This window comes from Mustela nivalis (assembly GCF_964662115.1).
Source record: "Mustela nivalis genome assembly, chromosome: 1".
Taxonomy (NCBI): domain Eukaryota; kingdom Metazoa; phylum Chordata; class Mammalia; order Carnivora; family Mustelidae; genus Mustela; species Mustela nivalis.
The window spans coordinates 127,405,489-127,431,108 of record NC_139020.1 but is presented as its reverse complement, the minus strand read 5'-3'; the positions used below and the strand labels follow the sequence as shown (position 1 = coordinate 127,431,108).

Below are 25,620 nucleotides of genomic sequence, written 5' to 3'. Positions count from 1 at the left end.
TGGTGCCAAGTTTTTTCTGTGAATTCTCATCTATACAAAACACTTTTTGTAATCATATAAAACATACTAGGGATGCTACAGAATAGCTTTTTTAGCTAATAAAAGAAACAATGTGACAAGAAACCATGAAAAAATGCCATGGCCTTTGTTAAGTGTAGCTGTATGTTCAACCCACCACACGTGAAATCTGGCATGGTTCCTGTCAATTTTTTCTAGCTTGACTTGATAGAAATGGAAAGTAGCTTTCCATGTGAGAGACACAATGGACACTTATTTTTATTATTAGCACCATGGTACTCACTCCAGGTTATTCTGAAGGTAGTAGAGAACGCCCAGCTCATTGAGGGTCCGAGCATTGTCAGGTGTGTCCTTTCCTAACGTGAGCTCTTCTAACTGCAGGGCTCGTCTACGTAAAAGGGCAAATCCATACTGAAGCAAACACAAATGGAGAATAGGTACCAAGTTAAGGGCAGTCCTTGATTCTGAAACACTACACTGGAGCTCTATGAAATCCTTTCTCCTTTTGCTCCCTTTAAAGTAGGTAACAATTAGTTTAAGTATCACACTGAATTAATCCAGTGGATATTGCAAGTGCACATACTTCCACCTGACATCACATTCTAAAATTCAGTAAAACCTGTTTTGAGAAAGTGATGATAAGCTATTTTAGCAAAGTGAACTGAGTCCCAAGGGCTTTGAAAAGATCAGGACACAGAATTAACCTGCAGATATTTACCAATCCCATGGCTTTAAGTGTTTAACTTAAAAAAATCAGGTACTTAAAACTGCACCCAGCACTTGAAAAATAGTAGACAAATAAATCATAGAGATCAAATGCACAGTATAGTGAATGTAGACAATACTGTATTACAATCATCAAACTTGCTAAAAGATTAGATCTTAACTATTCCCACCACAAAAAAGAAATAATTATGTGATGTGACAGAGGTGCTGTCACTATGATGGCCATTATATTACAATATAGAATGTATCAAATTAGCATGCTATACATATACATCTTAAATTTACACAACGTTGTGTGTCAGATATTATTCAATTTAAAAAATGTACATAGCATTTGAAATTAAAACAGGCTATATTTAGATTTTATCAGCAGCTTGGAAAAATGAAAACAATTTTATGTGTGTGTGCTCAAAGGTAAGAATTTCCTTGCATTTGAATCTAACATATTAAAATTTTTAATTTTTAATTTTTAATTTTTTAATTTGCCTTTCCTTTACAGATTGAAGCAGCTTTTAAGTTCATCTTCCAAAGTCTAACCTTCAAATGAACCTTACAGTTCCACTTTAAAAAAAGCAAAAAAAAAAAAAAATTTTTTTTCCCATGTTTACTGAGATATAATTGCCATAAAACATTGTGTAAGTTTAAGGTGTACAACATAATGATTTCACATATGTATATACTGCAAAATAACCATAGTATATTGTTTTATATACTTTTTAAAAGTCTGCAAAGTTGTATTTCTCAGTAACACTAATAGTTAAACATGTATTATATATATAAGACAATGTTAGTATTTTTATAGAAATCACTTTAATATCTCAAGTTCTTAAACATGTGAGGTATACAGAGCTATATTATGATACTCAGAGATGCTCTTTTCCTCTAGTTTAAAACCACAACACAAAAGAAATCTCTCATTACCAGGTTGCCTTTTCTCCTTGTAGCCTTCTGACGAATTTTAAAGGATTTTTTCCTAAAATGTTCAGCTTGTTCATATCTTAAAAAAATAACAATAAAGTCAAACAAAAGAAACATGTCCAAAGTATCATATTTCAGTGAGATGAAAGCATTCCTTACCTAGCGTAAAGCTTTTTTGGGCCCTTAAATGTAGCATAATTTCTAAAAATGATAGTCACATGTAATTAAAAATCTTTAACAAAAACGCTCATAAAACAAAATCTAACAAAACATCTAATCCTCCAAGTAGCTGACATTTAACAGATTTTTAACTGATTTAACTCATTCTGAATCTCTAAAGGATCCCCTAACTAAACAAAAATCTAAACTTTTAGTTTACTCCAACACCTTCTTCTGTACATGCTAATTTCTGGTGAAATATAAATAAGAAATTCACACAAAATTTGTGTGAAACAATACCTCTAGAAATTAAAAGAAAAAAATCCAATCTGTATCATTAACGATACATGATTTCTGATAGAGGAAAAGATGCATTCAGTGCGTGTCTAATAGATTTTTTTATTACACCAGGGATTGGCAAACTTTTTCTGGAATGGGCTACATAGTAAATATTTTATGCTTTGTGAGCCACATGGTCTCTACCTCAACTATGGAACTCTGTTGCATCACGGAAGGAACCACAGATAATATGTACATGAAAAAATGTGACTATGTTCCAATACAACCTTATTTACAAAACAAGGGGCCTAGTGGACTTGGCCTATTGACAATGGTTTGCAGCCCTCTATTAGCAGTGCACTTAATATTACAAAGCTAGTTAGTGAAGGAGCCCAACTTCAAACCCGACTATATGACTCCAAAGTCCATGTTCTATCATCCATTCATCTTCAAATGGAGATGAATCTTGTAGTTCTAATTTTCTGTTTACTCCACAAAGACCCGCCACCAAGAATAATCTTTGAACATGGTAGATTCAAAAGATATCGGATAAAAAATTACACAGCCACAAAACAAAGCTTACCCCATAAGGACATTAAGAACTGTGACACCCCACCATAAAACCAGAGTATTACTGATCTAAGTCTTACTTATTTTGTTTCTGGTACAAAGTTGCCAGTGCCTCAAGTTCACGAGCAATATGGGGATGTTCCACACCATAAGCATTTTCGGAGATTTCTAAAGCCTGTTTATACAGCTGTTCCGCATTGCCAAACTTCTTCCACTGCACGTACACACTTGCTAGTTGGTGGAGGGACTGAGCTACTCTTGGGTGATCTGGATCTAAAGCTGTTTCTCGAATTTCTAGAGACCTCTGCAAAGGCACCACAGCCTAGGGGGGGGAAGAAAAGGTTAAAGGCCAGTACCAGTAAGTGAGATGCTATAGGATCTGCAGTCTCGTTAGCACAACAAATGAAGGCGACACTAACTCCTAGCAAGGAGAGAAAAGCCAACCAGGAAAAACCTACCCCTGCCTCCGACCCCCTGCTGGAGTTACCTGACTGAGGAGGCCTAGATCCTTGAGAAATCGCCCCAGGGTTTCATAAAGGTCAGCCAAGCAAATCATGTTCTCCTCGCCTTCGCAGCTTTTCTCATACTGCTTCAATGAATCAAAGTATTCCGCTGCCATTGCGCTTTTGTCTTTGCCAACAAACTGCCAGTAACTCAGCAACTCCGCAAAATGTCCTCTGTTTCAACCAAAAAATGTAATTTAATGAAAAACAAGCTTTAAAACCCACTACTGAATGAAAATGCCAGAATTCACGTCAGGCTACTGATGCTTCATTAGCAGGCAGGTAGAGCATAGAGGGAGATAAGACTGTACTCTGACTCTGTGTACATCCTCTGTGTCCATCCCTTCCTAGCTGTGGGGTGCTGAGCAGGTGGTCTGACCTCTTATACCTCATCAACCTTATCTGCAGAAGGGGGGGTCACCAACCCGATCTGCCTCAGGTGCTACTATAAGCAGATGACAGCAGATAGCAAGTACTCCATAATGCTGGCTGCTGTCACTACACTTACTAAAAACATCCCATTCTGAGTGGGAGACCTCACACTGCCTTCTTTCCCAATTAGCTAAATGCTACAGCTGAATCTAATTCCATCTGTCCTTCCTGGCCCACTTAGATGTCCCTCTTTGCCAGCTGCTTTCTGCTCTAAATCTCATTTTTATTATAGCATTATGGGGGTGGTTTGGTAATTTATTTATTTTATGAGACATAATTGACATCCAAATTTATTAGCTTCGGGTGTACAACTCATGATTTGATATTTGTATATACAGTAGTCTGCCTTTGCCCCCGTTTCCCTTTCTCCAGTTTCAGTTAGTGGCCATCAACCACGGTCTGGGAGCAGATGCTCCTCCTTTGACGTAAGGTCAGAAGATCAATAGGAGCCCGTGGCTCCAGCACAAGGCTTACTCCACTCACCTCACTTCATCTCATCACTGGAACATTTATCATCTCACATCATCATGAGAAGAAGGATCAGTCCAGTAAGATATTTTGAGAGACAGACCACATTCATATAACCTTTATTATAGTATATTGTTATAATTATTCTATCTCATTATTAGTTATTGCTGTTAATGTCTTATTATGCCCAATTCACAAATTAAACTTTATCACAGGTACGTATGTACAGGGAAAGACAATATATATAGGGCTCAGTATTATCTGTGGTTTCAGACACCCACTGAGGGTCTTGGAAAGTATCCCTCCATGGGAAGGGGGAACTACTGTATGGCAAAATGATCACCAGAGTAAGTCTAATTAACGTCTGTCCCTGTACATAATTGTAATCCCTGTTAAAGGATTTTTTTTTTATTGTGATGAGAACTTTTAAGACCTACCTTCTTAGCAGCTTTAAAATATGCAATACAGAATTATCAACTATAGTCTCCATGCTGTACACCACATCCCCAAGACTTATTTATGACTGGAAGTTGTTACCTTTTATTCCTTTTACCCACTTTGCCCATTCTGACAATTTCTAATCTCTTCTCTGCACCAAGGGCATGTTTGACTTTTGTTTTTGTTTTTTAGATTCAAGATATAAGTGAGATCATATAGTATTTGTCTTTCTCTAGCTTATTTCACTTAGTGTAATGTCCTAAGGATCCATCCATGTTGTTGCAAATGCCAAGATTTTGTTCTTTTTTATGGCTGAATAATATTCCATTGTTTGTATATAATGTGCACATTTATACACACACACACATCTTCTTTATCCATTCATCTATCAAGGGACACTTAGGTTGTTTCCTATTTTGACGATTGTAAATAATGCTATAATGAACATGGGGGTGCATATATCTTCTCAAATTACTGTATTTGTTTTCTTGAGATAAACAGCAAGAAGTGAAATTGCTGGGTCATATTGCAGTTCTAGTTTAAATTTTTTAAGGAACCTCATACTGTTTTCCACAGTGGCTGTCCCAAATTACATTCCTACCAATAGTACATGATCCCTTTTCTCTACATCCTTGCCAGCATTTGTTATCTCTTGTTTTCTTGGTGATAGTAATTCCAACAGGTGTGTGATGATATCTCATTTTAATTTTTAATTTGTATTTCCCTGATGACTAGTGATGTTGAACATCTTTTCATGTATCTGTTGGCCATCTGAATGTCTTTTTAGAAAAATGTCTATTCAGATCCTCTGCCCATTTTTTTTTTTAAAGATTTTATTTATTTATTTGACAGAGAGAGATCACAAGAGTAGGCAGATAGGCAGGCAGAGAGAGGAGGAAGCAGGCTCCCTGCTAAGCAGAGAGCCCGATGCGGGACTCGATCCCAGAACCCTGAGATCATGACTTGAGCTGAAGGCAGCGGCTTAACCCACTGAGCCACCCAGGCGCCCCCCTCTGCCCATTTTTAAATCAGATTCTTGTTATTGATTTGTAGTTCTTTATATATTTTGGATGTTAACCCCTTTGCAGATATACGATTTGCAAATATTTTCTCTCATTCAGTCAGCTACCTTTCCATTTTGTTTATGGTTTCCTTTGCTGTGCAGAAGCTTTCTTAGTTTGATGTGATTCCACTTGTTTATTTTGCTTTTGTTGCCTTTGCTTTTTGTATCAGATACAAGAAATCATCACCAAGACTGATGTCAAGCAGTTTACTGCCTATGTTTTCTGGGAGTTCTATGGCTTCAGGTCTTATATTAAAGCTAAATTTAAAATGCCATTTTTCTTTGTTATACCAAATAACCACTTAACTCTGTTTTTTTTTTTTTTTTTTTTTTGCAGAAGGTATTCTACAAATAAGTTTCTTACCTTTTATAAAGATTTTGAGACACAAAGAGATTGAGAAGGCAATCATGCAACTTCTGTTTACTTCCCTGCTGCTGAAAAAGCCAAGGGAGCTCATCTGCACTTCTCCAAGTCACTCGGTCCTGACTGTCAGAATGGAAAGGACAACACTCAGTAATACCTTCCAACAAGGAAATTACCTCCAAAGTCTTCAGACAAATGTTGAAGGGAGAAAAATGTGTTTGGCATCTATCTCCAACTCTTTAAATATAATCAATACTGAGAAAATTAGGTCAAAATCAGAAACTCTAAGAAATAATCTAAGAAAATAAATACAGTGATATCAGGACCACTCATCAAATTCTCAAGGTGTTTTCCTAAATTTGAGCCTTAAAAAAAAAATCAACGCAAATATATACACACGGTATACAGACACACACATATTTTTGAACGATTAAACTGGAATAAATAATAAAATGATCTTATATTGATTTCATGTAAGTTTAAATCTTTAGGATGATATTAAAAGACTTACATAATAATCCCTTGTTCTTTTGACATTAACAGGGGAGATGAATAAATCTTTTCTATAATAATTAAATTTTTATACATTAAGTTATAAGCAAAGGAAGAGAGAAGTAAAGACAGGGGTAAAACAAGTTGCAGAAGAATAATACGGACATTCATAATACCTTAGCTGCATGGTGAAATAGTTGATTAGCTTTTGCCTACATGAAGAAACAATGGCTGGATCATCCATGTATTCCAGTCTTACTGTTTCCCAAGCCTGGGAAGAAAAAGAAAAAATATTGCAGTTTATTTTCTGTAAGTCCCCATATATCTAAAAATTAATTTATAAACAAGAATTTGTAATTATTTTAATTTTACAGATGTATAATAGAGATGGCAAAAGACTTTTAAAATTCAGGATTTGTTTATGTGATAAACTGATAAAGAATAAAAATCTCCTGGAAGCACTTAAAACACAATTTAATTTAAACTTCTAGTTACTGCAGTAAAAATTATCAGAAATGTAGACTGAAAAAGTACTGGACAGACTATATTTAAGCAATACACAATAGAGAAAGACAAGCCTGTGAAATTACAAACCTAGTACACCTGCAAATATAACGCAGCATACTCCCATGAAAGACTTCATTCACATTTGTATACATATAAGTCAACCACGGCACTGCAGATGGGTAAGAATTATACTATTTGATAGTATTTACTACTACATACTAGACGTCATGCCTAGGACCTTACTAGGATCAAGAATCTGTCGATTCACTTCACAACCTCTGTAGTAGGCTAGAAAAATCTGCCCAAGGCTTACAGAATTTACCCAAGGTTACAGAGCTGTTAGCTGTGAAGAACCAAATTGTGAACTAAGGCATGCTCACCTGATGAGCCCAAGCTCTTAAAACATAAATAATGACACCAGCAATCAATAATACATACAATTGAAAAAAATATTTTTTCCTCTTTCAGAAAGAAACTGCTTTTTAAAGAATTTTAAGTCCCTCTTTATCCCCAGTTTCAGTTTCTGCAGCCTTAGCTGCCCATGGGCAACTGGGATTTGAAGGGAGATGATCCTCCTTTGATATATAGTCAGAAGGTCCATATGATGTAATGCTAGATCACAGTGCCCACATCATTCGCCTCACTTCACCTCATCAGGTAGGCATTTTACCGGTAATCTCACTCATTACAAGAAGGGTGAGTGCACTATAATAAGATATTTTGAGAGAGACCACATTCACATAACTTGGGAGTACAGTATATTGTTACAACTGTTCTGTTTTATTATTATGTTTGTTAATCTCTTACTATCCCTAAATTGAAAATTTAACTTTATCATGAGTATGTACTTAAAGAAAAAACATAGTGTATATGGGGCCTGGTACTATCCCGGTTTCAGGCATTAACTGGGGGTCTCAGAAGGTGTCCGCTGGGGATAAGAGGGCACTGCTATAATAGTCATTTCATAAAGGTACTTCATAAAAATGTTAGCCCAATTTTACATTTAATCTAAAATTAGTGCAAAATATTTGGTAATGCCAAATTTTAGATTTCAATTTTGTCTTATAGTTGAAACATTTAAAATAGCATGATGTATGATGGCTTTTAAAATTTTTTTTTACTTTTTAATTTAAATTCAACTAATTAATATATAATGTATTATTAGCTTCAGAGGTAGAGGTCAGTGATTCTTCAGTCTTTTTTTTTAATGTTATATTAGCCACCACACAGGACATCATTAGTTTTTTATGTAGTTTTCCATGATTCATTGTTTGCATATAATACCCAGCGCCCCATGCAACACATGCCCTCCTTAATACCCATCACCGGGCTAACCAACCCCTACCCCGGCAAAACCTTCAGCTTGTTTCCCGAAGTCCATAGTCTCTCAAGGCTTGTCTCCTCCTCCATATTTCCCCACTTCATTTTTCCCTCCCTTCTCCTAATGTCCTCCATGCTATTCCTTATGTTCTACAAATAAGTGAAACCATATGATAACTGACTTTGCTTATTTCACTTAGCATAATCTCCTCCAGTTCTATCCATGTTGATGCAAATGTTGGGTATTCATCCTTTCTTGGCTGAGTAATATTTCATTGTATATATAAACCACGTCTTCTTTATCCATTTGTCTGTTGAAGGGCATCTCGGCTCCTTCCACAGTCTGGCAATTATGGACATTGCTGCTATGAACATTGGGGTGCATGTGGCCCTTCTTTTTGCTACATCTATATTTTGGGGGTAAATACCCAGTAGTGCAATTGCTGGGTCATATGGTAGCTCTATTTTTAACTTATTCTGGAACCTCTACACTGTTTTCCAAGGTGGCCATACCAACTTGCATTCCCACCAACAGTGTAGGAAGGTTCCCCTTTCTCCATAACCTCTCCAACATTTATTGTTTCTTGCCTTGTCAATTTTTCCCATTATAATTGGGGTAAGGTGGTATCTCAATGTGGTTTTGATTTGGATTTCCCTGATTGTTAATAATGATGAACATTTTTTCATGTGTCTGTTAGCCATTTTATATCTTCTTTGGAGAAGTGTCTGTTCATGTATTCTGTTTCAGTCTTGGTAGTTTGTAGGTTTCTAAGAAGGCATCCATTTCTTCCAGGTTGTTTAATTTACTGGCATATAGCTGTTGATAATTATTTCTGATGATTGTTTCTATTTCCTTGGTGTTAGTCAACATCTCTCCCCTTTCATTCATAATTTTATTAATTTGGGTCCTTCTCTTCTCTTTTGGGTAAGTCTGGCCAGTGGTTTATTGATCTTATTAATTCTTTCCAAGAACCAACTTCATTGATTTTCTCTACTGTATTTCTGGTTTCTAATTCATTGATCTCTACCCTAATTTTAATTACTTCTCTTCTCATGCGTGGCTAAGGCTTTATTTTTGTTCTTTCTCCTTTCTCCAGTTCTTTAAGGTATCAACTAAATTTGTGTATTTGGGATTTTTCTTTTTTCTTTTCTTTCTTTCTTTTCTTTTTTTTTTTTTTTTTTGAGTGAGGCTTGGATGGCTATGTATTTCCCCCTTACAACTGTCTTTGCAGTATTCCATATGTTTTGCACTGACATGTTTTCGTTCTCAACGGTTTCCAAAAATTGTAGAAGTTCTTTCTGATTTCCTGATGACCCAAACATTCTTAAGCAGATGGTCTTTAGCTTCCAAGTGTTTGAATTTCTTCCAATTTTTTTCTTGTAACTAAGCTCCAGTTTCAAAGCATTATGGTCTGAGAATATGCAGGGAATAATCTCAATCTTTTGGTATCAGTTGAGACCTGATTTGTGACCCAGTCTGTGGTCTATTCTGTAGAGTTTTATGTGCATTCAAGATGAATGAGTATTCTGCTATTTTAGGGTGGAATGTTCTGTATATATCTAAGAGGTCCAGTTGGTCCTGTGTATCATTCAAAGCTCTCATATCTTTGTTGATTTTCTGCTTAGATGATCTGTCTATTGCTGAGAGTGGAGTTTTGAGGTCTCCTACTATATTATTATCAATATGTCTCTTTATTTTGGTTAACAGCTAGCTTATGTAGTTGGCTGTTCCCCTGTTGGGGGTATAGATGTTCCCCAATTTTAGATCTTCTTGTTGGATAGACCCTTTAAGAGTGATATAGCGTCCTTCTGTATCTCTAACTACAGTTTCTAGCTTAAAATTTAATTTGTCTGATATGAGAATTGCTACCCCAGCTTTCTCTTGAGGTCCACTGGCATGAAAAATGGTTCTCCATTGCTTCACTTTCAGTTTGGAAGTATCTTTAGGCGCAAAGAGTCTCTTGTAGACAGCATATGGATGGGTCATGTCTTTTTATCCAATGTGCAACCCTGCACTGTTTCATGGGAACATTTAGGTAATATACTTTGAGAGTGATTATTGAAAGATATTATTTTATTGTCATCATGTTGCCTGTGAAGTCCTTGTTTCTATAGATCATCTCTGTAAATTTCTGTTCTGTCACTCTTGGGGTCTTTCTCCTTTTATAGGACTCCTTTAATATTTCTTTCAGGGCCAGCTGGGTGGTCACATATTCTTTCAGTTTGTACCGGTCTTGGAAGCTCCTTGTCTCTCCAGCCATTCTGAATGACAGTGTGTCTGGATAAAGTATCCTTGGCTGCATATTCCTCTCACTCGGTACCCTGAACATGTCTTGCCAACCCTTTCTTGCTTACCAGGTCTCTCTAGACAGGTCTGACATTTTTCTGATGTTCCTCCCTCTGTATCTAAGAAATCGCTTCCCCCTCACTGCTTTCAAGATTATTTCCTTGGATCTAAGATTTGTAAATTGTACTATTATATGTTGTGGCATTGATCTGTTCTCATTGATCTTGGGAGGGGCCCTCTCTGCCCCTAAGACACGAATGCTTCTTTCCTTCCCCAGATTAGGTAAGTTCTCAGTTACAATTTGCTGAAATATATCTTCTAGACCTCTCTCTCTTTTCACCCATTCAGAGATCCCAATAATTCTGATATTGGAATCTTTCATTGAGCCACTATTCTCTCTCAGTTCAATACCCTGGTTTTGTTTTATTTTATTTTATTTTATTTTATTTTATTTATTTATTTGACAAACAGAGATCACAAGTAGGCAGAGAAGCAGGCAGAGAGGGAGAGAGGAGGAAGCAGGCTCCCTGCTGAGCAAAGAGTCTGATGCAGGGCTCAATCCCAGGACCCTGGGATCATGACCTAAGCCGAAGGCAGAGGTTTTAACCCACTGAGCCACTCAGGTGCCCCTCGATACCCTGGTTTTAATTTGTTTTTCCCATGCCACCTCAGTTACCTTCTTTTCTATCATCTTATCCTCTGGCTCACTAATTTGTTCTTCTGTTTCATTTACCCTGGCAGAGTATCCAGTTTAGAGTGCATTTCATTCATGGCATTTCTAAATTTTACCTGATTAGATATAATTTCTGCCCTTACAGATTATATATTGTCATTAATATTTTTCTCAAGCCTAGATATCACCTAGATAATTGTTACTCTGAAGTCAATTTCTGACATCTTGGTTATATCCATATCCATTAGTTCTGTGGCAGAGGCCTCAATCTCTGAATCTTTCCTGTGTTGGGGGTTCCTCCTCTTAGTCATTTTGTTGAGGGGTGGTTAGGGGAATGTACAGAGTCCAAATTAATGACCACAACCCAAGCAAGATGTACCTGTTTTACAGGGACCTTAAAGTTGTCCCCTCCTGTTCTTCTAGTCTGTCTTTGGGGGAGGGCCCTGCTGCACTGTTACTCAGGCAACCCTATTTGGACAGAGTTGACTTGCCCCCTGTGGGGGAGTGATAGGCTCAGTGAAAACCCGTTTTGGGGGGCTTTTGCTCTGTAGCGGTTTTCCGCATCTCTTCCAAGAGTCAGAGAAGAAGGGTCCATATCTCTCTGTCTCGGAACAGAGAGATCACAGTCTGCTCTCCATTGAGCTCTCCAGGCCACACTGTATCCCTCTCGGTCTGTGCTGCTAAATACCACAGTGTCCTGGGTTGTGTGCCCCACAGCAGCACTCCCAGCCCTTGCTCCCAGGGCCAGGCACGTCTCTGTTCTTTGTGCTTCTAAAACCATAAGCCACCCCCATTTGCAAGTACGCCCCAGTAGCTTCAGATTTTAGTCTGGGGGGCTGCCCTAAAGTCCTTTCCCTGACACTACCAGTTTGGGAGTCTGAGCTCAGTCCCCAGTGTGGGAAGCTTTTGTGCTCTGGCACAAGTTCCCGGAGGCTCCCTCTCCTTCCATTTATCTTTCAATATCGCCCACAGAATCATGGCTCCCAACTTCATACTTCAAGACCAACTGCCAGAGATATTCTGTTTGTAGAGACCCAGATATATCTTCTTACATCTCAGGCTGATTTCATGGGTGTTCAGAACGGTCTGAGAGATATCTAGCTCAATTCAGGGAACCAGCTGAAATAGGATCCCCTACTCCTCCACCACCTTTTTTCTTGATTCTTCAGTCTTATATAATAATGAGGGCTCAATACATCATGTGCCCTCCTTAATGTCCATCACCCACTTACCCCATTTCCCCATCCTCTCCCCTCCAGCAAACCTGTTTGTTTCCTACAATTAAGATCTCTTATGGTTTGTCTACATCTCTGATATTGTCTTGTTGTATTTTTCCTCTCTTCTCCACTGATCCTCTGCTTTGTTTCTTAAATTCCACATATGAGTGATATTATGCAATAACTTTCTCTGATCAATTTACTTCACTCAGCATAATATCCTCTGGTTCCATCCATGTCATTGCAAATGGCAACATTTTATCTTTTTGATGGCTGAATAGTTTTCCATCACACACACACAAACACTCCACATCTTCTTTATCCATTTATCTGTCAATGGACACCTGGACTCTTTTCAGAGTTGGGCTATCGTGGACATTACTGCTGTAAACATTTGGGTGCACGTGCCCCTTCGGATCACTACATTTCTATCTTTGAGGTAAATACCTAATAGTACAATTTCTGGGTCATAGAGTAGCTAGCTCTGTTTTCAACTTTTTGAGGAAAATCCATACTGTTTTCCAGAGTGGCTGCACCTGCTCACATTCCCACCAACAGTGTAAGAGGGTTCCCCTTTCTCGGCATCCTTGCCAACATCGGTCATTCCTTGATTTCTTAATTTTAGCCATTCTGACTGGCATGAGGTGGTATCTCAATGTGTGGTTTTTTGTTTGTTTGTTTGTTTGTTTTAGATTTTATTCATTTATTTGTCACAGAGAGTGCACAAGCAGAGGGAGTGAGAGGCAGAGGGATAAACAGGTTCCCCAATAAGAAAGGAGCCCGATATGGGACTTGGAAGTGCGGGACCCTGGGATCATGACTGGAGCCGAAGGTAGATGCTTAACCCACTGAGTCACCCAGTCATCTAAAACCACCCATGTGCTTTTGATTTGTATTTCCCTGATACTGAATGATGTGGATAATTTTTTCATGTGTCTGTTGGCAATTTGTATGTCTTCTTTGCAGTCAAATGCTCTACCCTTGAGCTATACCCCCATGTATGTCTTCTTTGGAGAAATGTCTGTTTATATCTTCTGTCCATTTCTTGACAGGATTATTTGTTCTTTGGGTGTTAAGTTTGATAAATTCTTTACAGACTTTGGATACAAATTCTTTATTTGATAAGACATTTGCAAATAACTTCTTCCATTTTATTAGTCATATTTCAGTTTTGTCAACTGGTTCCTTTGCTGTGAAAAGCTTTTTATCATCATGAAGTCCAACAGTTCATTTTTACTTTTGTTTTCCTTGCCTTTAGAGATATCTCTAAAAAGAAATTGCTTTGGCTGAGGTCACAGAGATTGCAGCCTATATTCTCTTACATTAAGGTCTTTCATCCATTCTGAGTCTATTTTTGTGTATGGTGTAAGAAAATGGTCCAGTTTCATTCTTCTGCATGTGGCTGTCCAATTTTCCAACACCATTTGTTGAAGAGACTGTCTTTTCCATTGGATATTCTTTCCCGCTTTGTCAAAAGATTAGTTGACCACAGAGTGAGGGTCCACTTCTGGGGTCTCTATTCTGTTCCATTGATATGTGTCTGTTTTTGTTCCAGAAGCATACCATCGTCCCAATTACATCTTCGTAATAGAGCTTCAAGTCTAGGATCGTGAGGTCACTAGCTTTAGTTCTCTTTTTTAACATTTCTCTGGCTGTTCAGGGTCTTTTCAGATTCCATATAAATTTTAGAATTATTTGTTCCATGAAAAAAGTGGATGGTATTTTGATAGGGATTGCAATGAATGGGTAGATTGCTTTGGGTAGCATAGAAATTTTCACAATTTTTGTTCTCCAATCCATGAGGAAAGAATGTTTTCCCATTCCTTTGTGTCATCCTCAATTTCTTTCATGAGTGTTCTATAGTTTTTAGAGTACAGATCCTTTACCTCTTTGATTAGATTTATTCCAATGTATCTTATGGTTTTGGGTATAATTGTACATGGGATTGACTCCTTAATTTCTTTTTTTCTGTCTCATTGTTATTGTATAGAAATGCAACTGATTTCTGTGCATTAATTTTATATCCTGCCACTTTGCTGAATTCCTGTATGAGTTCTAGCCATTTGGGGTGGAGTCTTTTGGGTTTTCCACATATTTCAGGATATCTTGTCATTTGTGAAGACTGAGAGTTTGACTACTTCTCTGCTGATTCAGATGCCTTTTATTTCTTTTTGTTGTCTAATTGCTGAGGCTAGGACTTCTAGTAGTATGTTGAACAGTAGTGGTAATAGTGGACATCTCTTTCATGTTCCTGACCTTAGGGGAAAAGCTCTCAGTTTTTCCCCCCACTGAGAATGAGTTTTGCTGTGGCCTTTTCCTACATGGCTTTTATGATCTTGAGGTATCTTCCCTCCACCACTACACTGTGAAACGTTTTAATCAAGAAAGGATGCTGTACTTTGTCAAATGCTTTTTCTGCATCTATTGAGAGGAGCATATGTTTCTTATCCTTTATTAATGTAGTGTGTCATGATGATTGATTTACAGATATCAAACCACCCTTGTGGCCCCAGACTAAATCCCACTTGGTGATGGTGAATAATCCTTTTAATGTACTGTTGGATCCTATTGGCTAGTATCTTGGTGAGAATTTTGGCATCCATATTCCTCAGGGATAGTGGTCTATAATTCACCTTTTGGTGGGGTCTTTGTCTCGTTTTGAGATCAAGGTAATGATGGCCTCATAAAGAGAGTTTGGAAGTTTTTCTTCCATTTCGATTTTTTGAAATGTCTTCAGAAGAACAGGTATTCTCTAAATGTTTGGTAGAATTCCCCTGGGAAGCTGTCTGGCCCTGGACTCTTGTCTGTTGTGAGATTTTTGATTACTGCTTCTATTTCCTTACTGGTTATGAGTCTGTTCAGGTTTTCTATTTCTTCCTGTTTTAGTTTTAGTAGTGTATAAGTTTCCAGAAATGCATCCATTTCTTCCAGATTTTCTAATTTTTTTTAAAAAAATATTTTATTTATTTATTGAGAGGGAGAGAATGAGTGGTAGGGAGAGACAGAGAGAGAAGGAGAGAGAAGCAGACTCCCCACTGAGCAGGGAGCCTGATGTGGGACTCGATCCCAGGACCCAGAGATCATGACCTTTTTTTATTGATTTGAGGTGTTGACCTATTTTTACTGATTTGAGGGGAGTTTTCTGTGCCTCCTGGATTTGAATGCATGCTTCCTTCCCCAGACTACGGAAGCTGTCCACTATAATTTGCTTCAATATACCTTCTGCCCCCCTCTTTCCTCTTCTGAGATCCCAATTATTTTAATATTGTTTAACTTTATGGTATGACTAATCTCTTGAATTTCTCCCCTTGTGGTCCAATAGTTGTTTATCTTTCTTTTTCTCAGCTTCTTTATTCTCCATCATTTTGTCTTTTATATCACTAATTCTCTCTTCTGCCACATTTATCAAAGCTTCCATTTTATATTGCATCTCATTAATAGCCTTTTTAATTTCAATTTGATTATAATTTAGTTCTTTTATTTCTCTAGAAATGGATTCTCTAGTGTCTTCTATGTTTTTTCAAGCCTAGCTAGCTATCTTCATAATCATTATTCTGAATTCTAGTTCTGACATCTTACTTATATCCATACTGATTAGGCTCCTGGCAGTTAGTACTGCCTCTTGTTCTCTTTTTTGAGGTATGAGTTTTTCCATCTTGTCATTATTACAGAAAATGATTGTTTTTCTATTTGTAGACTTGCAGCTATTCTTCTCTTTGCTCTCCAGTTGAGTTCATAGGTGTTTAGAATGATTTGATAGCTATCTAGCTGAGTTCCTGGGACCAGACAAAACTAACATCTCCTACTCCTCTGCCATCCTGGACTATCTCCCGGTATGTTGACATTTAAAAGTAAAAAACCTAATTAAAAAAAACACTTACCTGTAGATGTTGAAACTTGAGCAAGCCACAACCATAAGTCAATAAGCACATTTTGTGTAAACTGTGAATAAGGGAGGTCAAGACAGCCCAGGAAAGCTCAGGGTAGAGTTCCATCAGTTCTGATTCACTCAGACCATTGTGACTAACATTTATGAGGCAGAGAATCTAGGTAAAGAAATGAATTAAGAATGATCATAAGCCACCTCTATAAGTAAGAAAAAGCCATTAAAATTTCCATAACTCTTTTAAGGTTATTAACTTCTTATTCAAACTTATTATTCAAATGATTTAATAAAGCAAGAAACATATTTTTTAGAATAAAACACACTTTCCAAAAGACAATAAGCAGAAATAAGATAGTATATACATCAAATCTAGCATGTGAAAGACAACACACAGAAAAAAGTTTGATGAAAATTAAAACCTCTGTGGGCACCTGGTGACTCAGTTAAGTATCTACCTTCAGCTCAGGTCATGATGGGGCCCTGGGTCAGGCTCCAGGCTCAGTGGGGAATCTGCCTCTCCCTGGGGAGTCTGCCTCTCTCTCTGCCCTCTGTCCCTCCCTTTCTCTTTGCTTGTGCTCTCTCTCAAACAAACAAATAAAATCTTTTTAAAAAAGAAAAAAAAATTGGAAACTCAGGAAATAGATTAAAACTAATGACAAAGTTCCAATTTGGGGAAGATGGTAGAAGAAAATGGTTCTTCTACTATAAATGCCTGTTAACATAAGACAACATATAACAAAATACCTTTAAAAGCACAAGTGAGCCTGCAAAAGGGAAAGGGAAATCCCCCAGGTGCCAAAAATGAATAGGAAAGCAAACATCGGAGGGCTAAGTGCTGGAGCTACTGTCCCTGGGGGAAGTGAGGGTACCGGCTAGGCAGCAATCTCAGTAATTTAAGGGCTTGGGTTTTCACACCCACAGTGGGGATGGAAGGTATGCCCTTAAACCTGGTAAGGTGAGTAGCTGGAACTAGAAAGCTTGCTAACACCAGAAATAAGCAACGAATAAGCAACGAATAAGCAAAACTGGAACAGAAGAGGTCAGAAAACAAACTCATGTTAATTTGTTGAGTGTGATATCCAAATCAGCAGAAATGATGTGCTATTTAGTAAAATGAAATTAGCTGGCCATATGATAAAAGATTAAAAAGCAAATTCCTTCTTCACATAATAAACAAAAATAAGTTCTTAAGGACTCACACAGGAAGAACGAAAGTGTAAAACATTTTAAAGAGAAAAATACATATGCGAACATTTTTGTGATAACAAAATATTTTTGGATAATAGAAGATTTTTAAAATAAGATATAACAGGCAAAAACCATGAAAGAAACTATTGATAAATATGACTTCAACAAAATAAAACTCTGTATAATGAATGATACTAAAAAGTTAAGTCAATAAACAAACTGGAAAAAGATAATTATCTGCAAACTCTGTAACAGAATTTGTATCCAGTATGCACAATGTCTAAGAGCTCCTAGAGATCAATAAGAAAGACAACTCAATTAAAACTCATGTAAGAAGACCTGAATCAGCAATTCACATAAGAGGAAACAAGAATAGCCAATAAACATGAACAGATGAAAAATTTCAATGGTAATCAGGAAAATGCAAATTTCTTGAGCTATCACTTCTGGCCATAGGTACACTATGGCAGCCAGCCTTCCTGTATATGCTTGAAATATACTTAAGCAAAGATTTAAAAATAATTACTATTTTCTTCAATTCACACATAAATGCAAACTTTTATGAGGTTTTTTTTTTTAAGATTTTATTTATTCATTTGACAGACAGAGATCACAAGTAGGCAGAGAGGCAGGCAGAGAGAGAGAGAGGGAAGCTGGCTCCCTGCCGAGCAGAAAGCCCGATGCGGGACTCGATCCCAGGACCCTGAGATCATGACCTGGGCCGAAGGCAGAGGCTCAACCCACTGAGCCAACCAGGCGCCCCCAAACTTTTATGAGTTTTATAAATTTATTATCCTTTACCTGTTTCATTAGTTCTTTATCCATATCATTTGCCATGGACTCCTGGATAGATCGCAGAGCAAGTCTATATAATGAAATAGTATCTTGACACTGGAAACACTGATGAAGGATTTTATCTAAATTGCCTGCTCTTCCAGCACTGTTGGAATTGAGAATAGATTTAATTTCTTACAGACAGCCAACATCTGTGAAAAATTTGGGGTAGATAAAAACAATGTGGTCTCTATTTTTTATACTTCAAATGAAAACAGAAATTCAATAAAACATGATATAGGGATATGACACTTGTATGGGGCTGCTTGAGTCATCAGTTTTATTTTAGTATACTAGTTAGCTCAATTCAGTGAACACATGATGGGAACCTACTATGTGTCAAGCAATTACTGCACATTATAGAACACAGAAATGAGTAAGTCATGGTTCTAATCATCTAGAAACATGCCACCTACATACAGGAAGCAGGAAAATAATTATAAATGTTATTAGTTAACCATGCAAGTCAAATTTATTTCGAGTCAGGATTTAGGAGCCATCAAGCTAAAGACAATCAGTAAAAAGGGTAGTTTGTTTTAAAATATTACACATTATTCACTAATAGCTTCTTTTTTAAATATGAAGATATATAGAGAAGAAAAAATAAATAAAAGGTCTATAGGCCCTGTCTATAGGCCTAATAAACGGCCCAATATATATGGGAAGCCATTTCAGATTTCTTTCTAAATCGGCATTACTGTACATCAATTTTATTTAAACCAAAAGTCTCATTTATGGCCCAGCAGGCACATTGTACATCTGCCTTATAAATAAGCAGCCTAAAGGAAAACCATCTGTCTGTAAGATATGGACCAATGGTTTTACCGCCTGCATTTTTTAATGTTAAAAAACATGATTTATCATCTTTCAAGCTTTTACAAGACATAAAAAAGGTATATAACCCATAAGAACTGTCCATTCTCCAGAGCACTTTCTTCCCCATGAAGATTGTGTTTCCCAGGCAGCTGTCCTAACTTGGGCTTGAATAAAACTCTCTTTCTTACTTTTAGAGGTTCTGAAAGTTTGTTCATTTTGTGTCAACACTCTTAAAATAGCTAAATTCAATAAATATTATGGAATGTGTGGAAAGGGACTCCTGCTCTTGGAGTGGACTCAGTCCAGCTTCTGATGTTCACAGAGGCCAGATGCACTGGAGACAGTGGAAGAAGATTGTGGGAATATCACAGGCAAGTCAAAATTGTAGAAGATGTTTTCATTTCAAATCTAGTTCTTAAGATGAGAATGTGGAATTAAGAGCCAAGCGTATGAGATTCACGGTCTAGAATAGGAGTCGGGAGTACAATTACTGTCCACTGCAATGATTACCAAAACCATATTCATCTTTTTTGGTCTCTGGTTGTGAAGAGACAAAGTAAGGTGAGGTATTGAAGAAGAAACATAGTTACACTTTGTAAGGCTTATCTAAAGGCAAATGACTAAAGGGTATCTAGAACAGAAAAACCTAAGATGAAAGGTTTATCAGGATATAAGAATAGAGACAATGAAAAATTCCTATATACCTACCTACTAATAATATTCAAGGTCACCCCAAAACAGCATGTGTTTGCCTCAGTTGTCCCTCACTTTCTCAAAGCTAGGGGGCTCAAGCAGGTGACAAGGAGCACCCATGGGCCCCATGGAGGGCAAAGATGGCCTTCATTGGCAACCCCCAACAGGGAAACAGTGTGATGCAAATGAGACTATATCCAATATGTTCTTGTAATGCATGGGCTATCACCTATCTGCAGTCATGAGTCCCATTCTCCCAGGATGTTAGTATCACTGTTAGAACCCACAGAATCTGATGTGAGTGGCTCAGAGAGACTGCTGCAATGATTGCTCTCAGTTTCACAAGGTGAGGAAGCAGTCTGCAGCAAACACAAAACATGCAGATCATGTAAAATCACCACCACTTACCATGAGATCATTTTGCCGAAAATGGTGACATAAAGGGCATTGCAGGTCGTAGCAGAACGACAGTGTCGTTCTAACTTCTTCTCCTGCATCAGTTTACCAGAACACAAAACAAACACAAAAACACAAAACCACCCTGAAATGAAATTGACTTTACTGTAGAGTCTTCAACAAATATCCCTGGCAGAAATGACACAGTTCCTGCCACCTGAATAGTGACATCACTGCCACGCAGTGGTGGACTGCAGATGTTCTGCTTTTAAATATTCCTGCTTAATATAATATAATAAAGTAAAACTTAAGCCCCAAATGTTTTTTATTGCTTTTTCTATATTTGTTAGTAGTTTAAGAGCCCATGTATTTAACAATCAGGAAACTTCAATTTCCCTTAACACAATAGAGAGTTCCTATATTGAATTTTAAGTATCATATAAGGTGTTTTATAGGAAAGCTGATAGTAAAAGAGCAACAAATTAAAAATACTTACCTGCTCTTTATTCAATTTAATGTCCACAGAGTGGCATTCTGCAATTATAAGAGATTTTGCATCTTTTGGACTTAAAGGATCAAGATGAAGTGTAGGCCATAACCTTTTATTCAAAGAAAAGAAAATGAAATTCTCTTCTAAGAAGACAATAAAAGCTGTAATCCACCCAAACACAAGGCAAAATCCACTACAAGAGTTAATTTTTATATTGCTTTTATAAAGTAAACAAAACTAATCTCTGTTAATCTTACTAGGTAAAGTTATTTAATTCTTTTTAACATGTATATCATTACTTTTAGGAATCAATCCCAACAAAGACTTTTAAATAGCATAGGCAGTAAAGGTGGTAGAAGTAAAGTGGTAAAACACTTCGAGTTCCATGTTCCATACTAATAATAAAACTAAACATATTAGTACCTATGAAGAATAGTACAAGGTAGTGTTTGTCCACAAATTACTTGTAATCCAATTGGAATGTAATCACCCTGTAACATCCATTCTCAACAGGGTATTGAAAATTGTTTCAGGGTGGGGAAACGAGTGTTACTCTTTTTATTATAAAGAGCAAATATACACACATATCTGTTTATATACATAAACTGATATATAGCATATGGATGGTATTAAAATTTCTTGGGGTGAGGGAGGTGACTAGGAAGAAAATGTCTAAAAAGGCTTCTAAGGGGAACAAAAATAGGTTAAGAAACACTGCCCTACAGAATTCAACCACTGTCTTCTTTTTTTGAGGACTGCCAAAGTAAGCACATGTTTGAGGATAACAGGTGTCTAGTCTCATAGCCCAGTCCTCTCCCTATTCTTCTCATCTGTAAATGTCATTGCCTGCTAGCCATCACTAGCTGGAGGTACAACTGGCAACTCAGGCTAACCATGTCCAAAACAAAACTTACACCCTTTCCTCCCCAAACCTGCCCATCCTCTGTGTTCCCTATTTCAGTTCATGGAACCATAATTCACTTAATTTCGCAAGCCAGAAACTTGGGGGCCATCTAGCCCACCCCGCCTTGACATCCCAGCTCTAACCTCCCACCAAAGCCTATAGAATATATCTTTCTCCTGAATTTATCCAATTCTCCCCACCTTCCTCCCTGCCACTTACATGAAAAACATGAAAACACAAACACACATGCAAAAACCTTTTCCGATTTGTACTTAACACATTCCATGTAATCTGAAAGAACTGGAGTGAGCATCGTACCTCCAGGCTGGAGGGCATGTTTCTACATTCACAGAAACAATTACTCTTACATTCACTGGCAGTGGGTCGATCAGCCATTTCATGTGTTTTTCAACTTGCTTAAAAATATAAAAACAAAATTCATTCTATTAATTCAAAATATTTCAAAACAATCTGGTAATAGCTCCTCAAGTAAAATGAAATTGTCATTAAGTTTCCCATTATTATTAAGGATATACTCTTGTTTTGGGATGATAAATTTAATCTCAGGATATTAAAAGAACAAGTGGCAAAATACTATTATAGCTGATAGGAATTCTGGACACTTAAGGAAATGTGAAGGCCCTAGAAATAAGTCAAAATTAACATTTTTTGCTAATTGTTCATTCAATTGGTCTTTCCCAATAAGATACTAGTGTGTATTCGCATACAGTACATTTTTTATGCACGTGCTTCCTCCCTAGAAACTGAACAGATATACTAGAAATAACACCAACATTTTCTTCTCATAAACATATTTAGATGCCTGCTATAGCCATAATTTTGTTTCTTTCTGAGAGTACCAGTAGGTTACAAAGTGAAAACAGTACCTGAACTTGATCTATGGAATCAATAATGATGATGATGCTGCCTTGATGACGGGCAGAGAGTTTTTCCAGCCAGCGTGGAAATTCTTCCAGAAGCTTAGCTGGATCCAGTGTTAGAGCAGATACCGACCAAGAGTGTTGCATCAACTGCAAGAATTCAAGCAGTTACACTTCATCACAGCTGGTGGGAAACATTTTTATCCTGACTTTTTAAACCCAAATTGAGTGATCAAGAGGAACCAACTGCATCAAGTATTTTTAACCTTATACAAATCTAAAACAAATGGGTAATGTTGAAAATTGAAAATTATTGGGTACTCAGCCCTAACAGCTTCTGATTTGAAATAAAAATTCTGATAGTCCCAAAACATGGCATTTTATACCTTTAGAGTTAGTCGTTTAATAATCAAGGAGGACTCAGAGCTGGTTGACATGGGCCTTCCCACAAAATGAGAAAGAATTAGCGTGTTAGGGGAATTCTTCTGTTGTAACTGAATCCTGAAAGAAAAAGACCTTTTAGAATAGTGATGAAACTCACTTATTATCAATAAAAAATTCACAATGCAATTAAACATTAAGTGCTACCCAACTGTCAGCAATCACATGGTCAATCACCTCTGAATAAACATGGGACATTCCATTTTCAGTCCACTTTTAGATCCTTTTAAAATAAGCATTTAAAAATTAAAGAATCATTTTAATTACAAGTTGATATTAACTAATGGAAACCAATATAATATACATTTGAGGTTAATGTATTAGTGAAATAAGCATTACCCTTTAATAAGCAGAGGAAAAAAGAAACTTCTCTGCTAAGTACAAAAATATTATTTTCCAACAAACTAATATTTTCCACTAAATAAAAGAGCAGTAAAAAGGAAGAAACATATGCTAACTCTTCAATGTAAATCATAATTATGAAAGAAAATATTCTTATGAATTGTTTTTAAATAATAGAAATAAAAATGAAAGTAAAAAAGAGCTTACCAGCTTCTATAAACCTTAGTCCCCAATCTGAGGAACCACTCTGCATTCACAATACAGGTCATCCTTTATTTTGATGTTCTTTACGACTTATCTCACTCTAAAGAGTCTGTCTTTGCCTTCTTTCAAATATTTAAAATCTCAATGAAACTTTGAAGATGAAGCAGATAATTGAAAACACAGGTACATCCCCTGTATATCTAGTTCACTTAATTCCATTCCACAAGGACCACTCCCTTACATAGCACGGCTTAGCTCTAACCTTTGTAATTAGTGTACACAATCACAAATGGCCCTATTTTCTATTCCTTTCTCATCCTGTATCCTAATATTCAAATTGTATATAGTTCAGGGCATGACTCTATTATTTTATATCTTTATTGCTTTCTCAATGTTTAGTACAGGCTGTGCAAGAAGGCAGACAGGCAATAACATATTTTGTCGAATATGGTCAATGAGTCAAATGATGACAATGGTAACAACAACTTAATTGCACTGTGTCATACCACTTTGATAAGAGAAGGGACTTTCCGGAACCTGGTCCTCCAGATACAAGAAGGGGTGGAATTGGTGCTGGTGCCGCCACTAGATCATTAAGGCGCTGGTAATACTAGAAAGAAAAATGAATTTTTAAAATTCATTTAATTAAATAAATTAAATTGTGAGGAAGCACATGCCTTGGAGAATTCTAGAGTCAATTTCTGACTACCCTCTGAAATCATTAGCGAAAAGCTGTGTGAGAAAATGAAATCTACTTTTAGTCAACAGCCTCCTCATGATTGCTTTTTTTAAATGGCTGGTTAAATGTGCCCAAAGTGGTAAACTAAGAGTGAGCCCCAATTTCTTCTACATATAGCCCTGCTGTAAATTAATGGTTGAGAGACAACACTTGAGATCCCCCTTGGGTTTTACAACATTCGGATTTTGTAGAATGCTACAGGGAGGCCACTGTATTCCCCTGCATCCCCTAAATCACAGAAAAGTACAGTAGAAGGCTTTGAGGGTGCCGGCAGGCAGCCTCATTCTCCTGGGCAGAAGAGTACCTGTCCTGGACACCACCTCACTTTCCAGGGATTTCTGAGAATCAGTCCAAACAAGAACCGGTTTTGTCTGGGCGCTTTATCTCAGTATCCCAACCTGAGGCAGAGAATCAGCTTAGGACCGGCTCCCTGAGAGCTTTCTGAAATTGAGTGAGTTCTCAGGCTTTCCCCAGACATTAAGAAACGGGTTTAGAGATGAAAAGAACACACTCAGGAAAGCAAAATACCTCAGTACTTATTAGGGAGTTGGCAAAGTTATCTTGGGGCTTGAGATGTTCAGTAAGTATGCCAGGGGTCTAAATGACAGCTAATAAGGAATTTAAAGAATTTGTAATAAGTAGTTTGTGCCTCGCATTAGGGTAGCAGAAATTTCCAATAGCTACAATAAATAATTATTTGGTATAGTTTTTCAATTAAATTTTCTGTTTGCCAATATATACATAGAATATATTCCTCAGGAACTCAAATTATTCTGATAGCAATGGTGTTTCTCAGAAAGCAAAGGACTTTATTGATTTAGGAATTTATAAATTCATGGTCCCATATAAAGCCCATTTATAGACCCAAGGTTCCTGAGTTAAGACCATTTGCCACAGAAGAAAGACATAAGATTAAGAGTCAGAAGACCTAGGTTTAAATCCCAGATCTGTAATTTACTCCATTTGTGCTTTTAGGTTCTTTATTTATGAAACAATGATAACAATGCCTCTCTTACAAAATAGAAACAATTTACATTTATCATGTGCTGGGTACTGTGCTAAGGAGTTGATGTGTTTTATTTGCTTTAGTTCTCCCAACAACACTGCCAGGTGGGTAAAGTAGTCAATCTCATTTTATAGACAAGGAAGTCAAAGTTCAGAGCTAAGTAATGGTCAAAATCCAGAATTAGCAAATGGTAGAACCAGGATATAAACAGAGACAACCTAAATTATAAAATTTCTATGAAATTACTGTTACTGACAGCTATGATAATATTCTTTAAAACACTTGTTGTTGGAGCACCTGGGTGGCTCAGTCAGTTAAGCGTCTGCCTTTGGCTTAGGTTATAATCTTGGGGTCCTGGGATCAAGC

The 25,620-nt window shown here is 37.0% G+C and overlaps 1 protein-coding gene across 3 annotated transcripts in view; it reads right to left on the bottom strand.

Moving 5' to 3' along the window:
* Positions 1-25,620, bottom strand: part of NPHP3 (nephrocystin 3) — a 48,889-nt gene that overhangs the window by 5,611 nt on the left and 17,658 nt on the right. For 2 of the 3 annotated variants that reach the window (XR_014308363.1, XM_082719116.1), the window contains exons 10-23: positions 24,016-24,119; positions 22,909-23,023; positions 22,529-22,672; positions 21,960-22,057; positions 20,744-20,846; positions 20,260-20,342; positions 18,310-18,448; positions 16,316-16,480; positions 6,607-6,701; positions 5,939-6,061; positions 3,158-3,347; positions 2,751-2,992; positions 1,666-1,741; positions 302-429 (exon numbers count right to left, since the gene is read on the bottom strand). Coding sequence is in view for 1 of the 3 variants with exons in the window: in XM_082719116.1 (XP_082575242.1) it covers positions 302-429; positions 1,666-1,741; positions 2,751-2,992; positions 3,158-3,347; positions 5,939-6,061; positions 6,607-6,701; positions 16,316-16,480; positions 18,310-18,448; positions 20,260-20,342; positions 20,744-20,846; positions 21,960-22,057; positions 22,529-22,672; positions 22,909-23,023; positions 24,016-24,119 (1,805 nt within the window). In the remaining 2 variants the exon portion in view is untranslated. Of the gene's footprint in view, positions 1-301; positions 430-1,665; positions 1,742-2,750; positions 2,993-3,157; positions 3,348-5,938; positions 6,062-6,606; positions 6,702-16,315; positions 16,481-18,309; positions 18,495-20,259; positions 20,343-20,743; positions 20,847-21,959; positions 22,058-22,528; positions 22,673-22,908; positions 23,024-24,015; positions 24,120-25,620 lie in introns of those variants that run through there. The other variant, XR_014308362.1, reaches the window with a different exon arrangement.